The sequence below is a fragment of the Macaca fascicularis genome, chromosome X, assembly GCF_037993035.2.
Source record: "Macaca fascicularis isolate 582-1 chromosome X, T2T-MFA8v1.1".
NCBI lineage: Eukaryota > Metazoa > Chordata > Mammalia > Primates > Cercopithecidae > Macaca > Macaca fascicularis.
The window spans coordinates 24,162,150-24,170,712 of record NC_088395.1 but is presented as its reverse complement, the minus strand read 5'-3'; the positions used below and the strand labels follow the sequence as shown (position 1 = coordinate 24,170,712).

The window sequence follows — 8,563 nt, the reverse complement described above, 5'->3', positions numbered from 1 at the left end:
ATATAGGAAGAAAATCTAGGCATATATTTGTAGAACCTTGCAGTAGAAAATAACTTTTTAAGCAGAACAAGAAACACCAGGAATCACAAAGGGAAAAAAAAAAACATTTGATTACACAAATATTAAAGATTTTTATATATGAAAAGATTACATAAGCAATAACAAGATAAATCATGGACTACAAAAATGTGCAGCAAATGTATTAGAAAGTTAATAGGCTTAATGTACAAAGAACTCCAAATAGAAAATGGGGCACAGGATTTGAACAGTCAATTTATCAGAGCGACAACTTAAAGTGCTATTATATATATAAAAGTATTAAACTCCGCTAGGAGTCACGTCAAAGCAAATTGAAACAGCGATGACATAGTCTTTATTTTTTTAACCTGTGAGATTAGCTGTAACACTCACTGTTTGAAAGGCTGAGGGGAACAAACTCTCCCATATACTGGTGTAGACACATGAATTACATTTGATGTTTGAAAAGAAAATCCCTGAACCCAGAATAGAATTGATATTGTGGTTACAAGACAGATCAAAGATTTATGTGTATGGACTAAGATTAGAAGAGAACAAAGACAAGCAATCCTTTTAATAAAGGTGGCCTTGTGGATTATGATTTTCCCAATTTTTGTTACAAAAGCATGCAATAAAAATAACTTGCAAGATTTCCATCTTTGTATAGTAAGTACATTTGCCCTTTAAAAATTAATTTTCTGAAGAACAACCAAAGCATACTGCCTTGAGAGAGAAAGGAACTTTAGAAGGTCTGCCACAACCACCACTTCAAGGGGGAACAGTAAAAATCAATAAAAGTGGACATAAACATGCAAGGCTAATGGGGAAAACCTCACATGTTGCTAGTGTGCCAGTGCCAGAGGGCAATCCAGAATTGGACTAACCTTTATTAGGATGACATAAGGGAACTCTTCTCCCCCTTTTCCTGTGTCCTAGCCTGGGAGGGCTGGAGTAGATGCTCCCTTTCTCTGATGAGAGAACTAGTCTCTTGATAGCTCACAAAGGAGTGGAAGGTAGGCCCCATACCTTCAAATGACTGGCTACATCAGTCAAGGCCTACATTGGAGGGAAATAGATTGGAAACAAGCTCATCTCAGCCTCTGGGTCTCCCAGTCCAGCCTTACTAGAATAAATCACACACCTAATGGGTGGTTTCTGGTCTATTTTCAATGTGGTTGGAACTCAAGAGGGGAGGACAGGTGACTAGAACCTTCAAAACCCCAACAGATGGCTTTACAATACCTCTCATTTCAAATAATCTCAGACAAAAGGAAATGGGTTCTGCATTTAAAAGCAGAAACTGGCCTCTTAAAAAGCAAAATAATATAGGTCTAGTTAACTATTCTATAATTTTAGTCGACGTGTTTAGATACTTCTGTGGTAGTTCACATAGCCAAACAACATCGAGAAGTCCTGAGCAAGTTTTCAGTAGCCAAGTCTCCTAGTGGCTTTACAGTCTCAACAGGTCACTGTAATGCCAGATCCTTTGTGTCCACCAATACCAGCAATACAAGTAACATGGGAGACCAACTGAATAGGAAAAACCAAGTAAAGGAAAGTAATTCTTGATTTTGACCTCAAACTTGATGGACTGAGTATTTCCATCAGAGGTCAGAACATGATTTTGAAATCCAAGTTGGTACAGATGCTACGCCTATATGCACCAGTGATATGTTCCTTGGTGCTATTATTAGTGTTGAACTACTGAAGGGAGTCGAATCACCTCTAGCAAGTTGGGAATTCATTAACTGTGTAATTTAAATCTCCTCATTTCGAGTGTATACCTTGTCTATAGCCAACACTCCACTAGGGTAACTTAAAACAAAATAGTAATTTATTTACAATAGCAAAGATGTCAAAAATAACAGGAACAATATATAACAAATCCAAGATTTTTATGAAAAAGGCAAACAATATATACACGAAACCAAAGATGAAACAAAATCCATAGGGTAAACTTAATTTGACCTTAACTAAACAGTTACAGAATGTGGCAAAATGGTTTTTTTTTTATTATGATTTACTTAAGTAACCCTGGGCCAATTACACACACACACCCACACACACCCACACACAATCTTTTTCAGCCCTTCTCTTTTAAATGCTGAATCTTCCTCTGAACTCAATTTACCTTTGAGGAATGTAACTATGGGAGGCCACACAAGATTTAGGAAGTGCAGGCTATTTACATGTGCGCTAAAGGTATACTTGTTGACTTGGCAGGCTTACACTTTTAAAACAGCAAACGGAAGGTATCAACTGTCTGGGTCCTATTTTTCTCTCACTGTTCATTTCTGATTTTTTGTCATTTTCTTATCTACCACACAAAATGTTGAACCAGTCATCTTTTAGGTTCCTCAAGTGCTCTAAAAGTGTTTCCCAAGTTTGAACAGGCATCAGAATCACCTGGAGAACACGTTAAAACAAAGATTGCTGGGTCCCACACCAGTTTCCCAATTCAGTACGACTAGGGTGGGGCTGAGAATTTGCATCTTTAACAAAGTCCCAGGAAATTAAGATGCTGCCAATGCTGCCCGGCCACACTTTGAAAACCACTGCTCTGAAAGACTGTCCCTTTAAGATACTGATTGGCCATGTTTTTCCTTACATGAATGCTAGAATTTGTGGGAAATGAAATTGTTAATACTGGGATTCCCAGAGAATACAGCAGCACATTATCTGACTTGTTGGATCACAGACAGGTTAGGTGTCATTTGTTAGGTGTTCCATTACAAGTTTTTCAGTATGCTATGGTTTTGTCTGATTTATGGCTCTGGACAGTGACATTCTTCACATTCCCTTCGTCATTTACTTAAAATTTTGATTTATTGTTTCAACTATTAGGCAAACATTTGTTTGTTCATACAGTCGGAAGAACTGCAGAATCTTGTCTATAAAATCAAAGATGGCACAACTCTCTCTCTTTTGACTCCTGACATTTACTTAACTGCCGATTTTTAACTGTGGCAATGACCATTCTCTAGTATGTTAGCATCTACTAGAGTCCTCTAAACTGGGCACCAAGTGGTAACTCGAGGGCACGATTTCTGCTGTGGAGGTGGTAACAGTACCCACTGATTAAATATGCTGTAAATTAATACTGAAATGAACTTTATTTAAAGTGCTCTCAAAAACCACTTTATGCATGGGTAATTTATCTCGGGGAACTGGAGATGCTAATAAAACAAATCCTTTATGAAGATAAAAGAAAAACTGAATTCCAAGGACATGCTCATCAAAGGACTCACCAATCACCTCTTAACTTCTCTGAAATATTACTTGCAAATTCACAGAACTGAAATGTTACCAGTATTTGCATCCAAGTCACAAAATTCAAAGCAATCAAGCACTTTGCATTCCACTGCTGTGAAAAAGGAATTAAGAAATGGGGGGATGAAAATAATCCACTGCTTTTGATGTTTATTAGGTTTACAAAAACTGTACATTTTTTTTTCCTTAAGAAAAAGCATTAACTTAGTACTGGTATCAAATAGACTAAACATTCAATAACAGGAAAATATTCTGATTTTTATTTTTGCACGTTATTCTCAAGTACACAATTACAATAATGTCACACATCCCTATATGATTTTCTTTTTATGTATTTTACTTTCTTTACAAAGTGTACAGAGGGAGGGACATACAATATTTAATAGGATATTTCTACAGAACAATAACTTATATTATGTCCTTGTAAAAATCTGTACCTCTTTAAAACATTTAACTGAAACATCCATTTTTTTTTAGCTTTGCTAATCAAAATTGTTTTAAGAATTAAAACTAGGTTGTAACTAATGTCAGTACATAACAGTGACTACGATTTCATTTTCTCTTTATACAGACAAATGTTTTATCATATTCACTTGACCAAACCCTTAAATACCTTTTAAAGGTTTTAATATTGTGCTTTAAAAAGAAAAGAACTGTGTATGATTCCAGAGTATGTAAGAGAAATATAAAATGTGTGAAGTGTTGTGTTCTTTATCTTTCAGTTTATTTAAAAAAAAAAAGACCCAATCATTTATATTTTCTGTATTAATTTTATAGGATTTAAAATTAATACATTTCCACTTTCATTTAAGTGTTTTTACATTATTTCTGGGAAAATAAAAATTAAGGGAGATTTTAAAGGTTCTCACAAAAAAACAGACAGAGCTTTCAAGAATCGCAGGGCAATGAATCACGGATCACAAAATTGTAAGTTACTTTAAAAAAAAAAAAAAAACACACATTATAGGGGCCAAGAAGGTACAGGAATTTCCTATAAGATAGGCTAGGAAAACCCATGCCTTGACTTTGACTGGCATTTGGGCTAGAGTTCACACCTGCCTAAAGCACTTGATTTAAAACTAGACTAAATCAGTCTAGCACTTCAGGTTTGCCAAACACCAAATATTTTTATTTCTAACCCTAAAAATGTAACTCTTGAATACAAACATCAATGGCAAAGAGAAAGATGAAAGGTAAAAACCTAGGTACACAGGGGACAGAGCACCATAATGAGGTGGCAAGGCAGCTATAGGGTGGGAAGACAATTTCTAAATATCCTACAATGTGCTAGATGCAGATGGACCAATAGCCAACTGAAGGGACCCCAAAACTGTTTTCTGTTCTCCAAGATTCATCTTAACACAACCAAGTTCTAATTAACTGAGTTTCTTTTATGACTGTATGACACTGATTCAGACCTATGTGGTGTGTAAGCGTGGTGGCTCACGCCTGTAATCCCAGCACTTTGGAAGGCCGAGGCAGGTGGATCACGAGGTCAGGGTTCAAGACCAGCCTGGCCAAGATAGTGAAACCCCATCTCTACTAAAAATACAAAAAATTAGCCAGGCGTGGTGGCAGGCGCCTGTAATCCCAGCTACTTGAGAGGCTGAGGCAGATAATTGCTTGACCCCAGGAAGCAGAGGTTGCAGTGAGCCAAGATCATGCCACTGCAGTCCAGCCTGGGCAACAGAGCGAGACTCCATCTTAAAAAAAAAAAAAAAAAAAACCTTTGGAAGACTTAGTGATGTTCCAAATAAGGCCTCAGACTTTCCTTATCTACTTAAAACACATCTTTACATTTTAATCAAAGCCAACTTGAGTGTTAAGTTTTTAAAGTTTGCTAACTGTAACTGTCTGAGAAATACCAGATCGGCCTGAACTTGCCGAGTGTGATGCCATAATTAGCACCTGTTCTCTGGTCCACAGAGCCATCACTTCTTTTCCATCCCTCTCACTAGGTAAGACAGAGTTCCCTCTCGGGCTTCTCAAAGAGAACTGTGGGAGTCATGTCTGGATACTCATTTGCTTTTCAGAAAAATATAAAGACATGGAGCTGAAACTGTATGAAAACATTCTACCTAGAAACATCTTAACCTCTATTTTTCAATTACCAAAGATATTTAAAAGAAAATATCTTTACTCTTTAAAAATACTAGTGTCCTTATTTTCCTTCTAATTCTTCACCTGAGTAATCTCTCTGAAGAGCATGACTTACAAAATGCTCTCTCATGCATCCCTGGATCTTTCATGTTATTGTAAATTTAATACTTTTCATTATAGATTTTAAACAACTACTGTAACTTGGGGTTGTGTGTATAAATATATAAAATAAGCAATACACACAGGTACATGATATATATGTGTATATATATAATTCAGGGTACATTTACATACATAAAGTTGCAAAAGATCCTATAAGCCATGAGTTACCTCTAGGAGATTCCAAAATGCAGTCCTCAGTAAATGTCATTTGTAGCACAAAACCATTCCAAGACGAAGCCGCACAGACAGAATAATCAAAATACAACATGATCAAGCATAATTTTTCAATAAGGTTTTCTAAAAGTTTGCTATGCTGACAAAAGATGTAAATAATCCAAAGAAAACCAAAAGTAATATATTTGAAAAGTAAACACGAACCCAGCCACTGCTCTTAAGCAAAGCCAGGGACGCAAAAGCTCAAATGGAAACTTTCACTGTCAAGTGGTCTGAAAATATTAAGTAAATGACTTCCATGTTATGATAATTAGACCTGACTGTAAAATCTCCCATCTATATTAGTAGATGTCTCTGACAATTTTATTGTGAGAAATGTATGGGGAAGGAAAATGAGTCAACATGAATACTTTCAGAGTTACCAATATAAAGTTACCTTAAGTTAATGGTCTTAGAAGAGTACCATCAAGGTAAGCAAGGTAAATATTTAAATAAATATAAAATTCTAAGATATAAAAATTCGGTATAGAATCAGGGATTACTTTATTAAAAGTAACTAGCATGTTGCCAGTTTTCCCCATTTATTAAACAAACTGAATAGAATTCAGAACACACTACTGAACAAAATGTATATTAAAAAAAGTCAACTAGAAGCAATAATTCTATTTGTACACAGCATAAATCAATATACAGTATTGTATGTGAACGAGACTGATTGGCTTTAAAATGAATTTTCTGCTTCAAGGCCAATATCTCTACAAATGTCTGTAGAAGTATTGTTAGGGCAGGCCAACTTCTTTATGATGTCTCATTATGTGCTGGTTCTTTTCTGAAGGTCTTCGGAAGCCTTTCTTGCAGTACTCACACCGGTGAGGATAGTCTTTCGTGTGAATGGAAATAACGTGCCGTTTAAAGCCTGAGGCATCTGTAGTGCTATACTCACAGTACTCACACTGATACACTTTCCTGCCACTGTGTGTCTTCATATGCTTTTTAAGCTCATTCTGTTGCCTAAATCCCTTTCTACATCTCTTGCACCTAAATGGAAGATCCTTTGTGTGAACTGAGAGAATATGGCGACTTAGAACAAACGGATCTGCAATCTTAAAGTCACAATGTCTACACTGGTGCATTTTTTTGCCCTTGTGGGCAGCCACGTGTTTCTTGAGTTCTGAAGGCCTATGAAAGCCTTTATCACACATGTCACACTTATGGGGGTAGTCTTTCGTGTGAACTGAAATTATGTGTCGTTTCAAATCACTTGAGTTCGAACTCTTGTGGTCGCAATGCAAACACTGGTGTGTTTTGCTTTCTTGGTGGATAAGAGCATGTTGCTGCACCTCTTTGGTATCCGAGAAAGTCAGAAGACAAATGTCACACTTGAATGGCATCTCTTTACTATGCTTAGTTTTGACATGCGTTTTCAAGTTAGAAGAGTCTGCAGACCTATATTCGCAGTACTGGCATTGGTACGGCTTCTCCCCAGTATGGATTCTCATGTGCTTTTTGAGCTCTGAGGGGTGACGAAAACCCTTACCACACTCCACACAAATATGAGGAAAGTTCTTGCTGTGGACCGCCAAGAGGTGGCGATTCAGTAACCCTTGTTCAGCTGTCTCGTATTCACAGAATTTACACTTGTGCATTTTGTTGGCTCCTTTTTCCTTATGCACCATTTTGTGAGTAAACAAAGCCCCTGCATGAGAGAAATGCTTCCCACACTCATCGCATTCTATGGCCTTCTCTGCTTTGCTGGTCAGCTTGTGGCTCTCCAGGTGGTTGTGTAAACTTATCTTCTTGTTGGTAGTGTAATCACAGTCAGTACAGCGGTATTTCTTCTTGGCAAGGTGTTCGGGATGGTTTTTCATGTGCCTTTTCAAAAAACCTCTCGACTTAAACTTCTTCCCACAAATCATGCAAGGATAGACAGTCAAAGGATGTCCATCAGGGCCAATAATTATTGCTAAGAAAGGAAAAGAAAGGAGTATGAGTGCTCAAACCAAGTTCTGTTCCAGTTTCTTTGCGAATGTAAAGCGTGGGTTCTGACCACTGTTGGCCAAGGACTCCTAAATTGGACTATTTGCTACTTAACATTCCTTTTACTGTTTTTCAACACAAGAGATATAGCAACCTAGTCACAGAGAAAATGGTCTGGAAACTTCATTCATGAGGACTGTACCACCTTCACTCCCTCTAGTTTAATAAAATTAATGAATATGTAACTTTTATCAATTAGTGATTAAACCTACAGCAATTTAGAAATTGGTGGAAAATTGGCTGGGCATGGTGGCTCATGCCTGTAATCCCAGCACTTTGGGAGGCCGAGGCAGGCAGATCCCCTGAACTCAGGAGTTCGAGACCAGCCTGACCAACATAACATGCTGAAAACCCGTCTCTATTAAAAATATGAAAATGAGTGGGGCACAGTGGCACACATCTGTAATCCCAGCCACTTGGAAGGCTGAGGCAGGAGAATCACTTGTACCCAGGAGGCAGAGGTTGCAGTGTGAGTTGAGATCACGCCACTGCACTCCAGCCTGGGTAAGAGAGCAAGATTCTGCCTCAAAAAAAAATAAACAAACTGGTGGAAAATTATTCATAAAAATAAACTTTGGTGACAAAAATTTCCACTGTTTATTCCAAAAAACATAACTTACATTAACTTACAGCAAAGTTTAAACCCATATCATCATATAAGAATAGGAATGTTGTATGAACTAAAGTACTTATCCTGCTGCTCTGTAAATTATGCCTGCTTTATGCTGACATAGATTCTCTATATTTACAAAGTTAATGCTTATAACATATTTGAGGGATTTCATTCCATGTACACATACAA

The 8,563-nt window shown here is 37.1% G+C and overlaps 1 protein-coding gene across 11 annotated transcripts in view; it reads right to left on the bottom strand.

Moving 5' to 3' along the window:
• Window positions 1–1,830: 1,830 nt before the first annotated feature.
• ZFX (zinc finger protein X-linked) overlaps window positions 1,831–8,563 on the bottom strand; it is a 68,003-nt gene continuing 61,270 nt past the window's right edge. For 9 of the 11 annotated variants that reach the window (XM_015443512.3, XM_015443513.3, XM_065538134.1 and 6 more), the window contains one exon: window positions 1,831–7,687. In XM_015443512.3, the coding sequence (XP_015298998.1) occupies window positions 6,504–7,687 (1,184 nt within the window). In that variant the 3' untranslated portion in view covers window positions 1,831–6,503. The remainder of the gene's footprint in view (window positions 7,688–8,563) is intronic. The other 2 variants (XM_074030239.1, XM_074030240.1) reach the window with 1 other exon arrangement.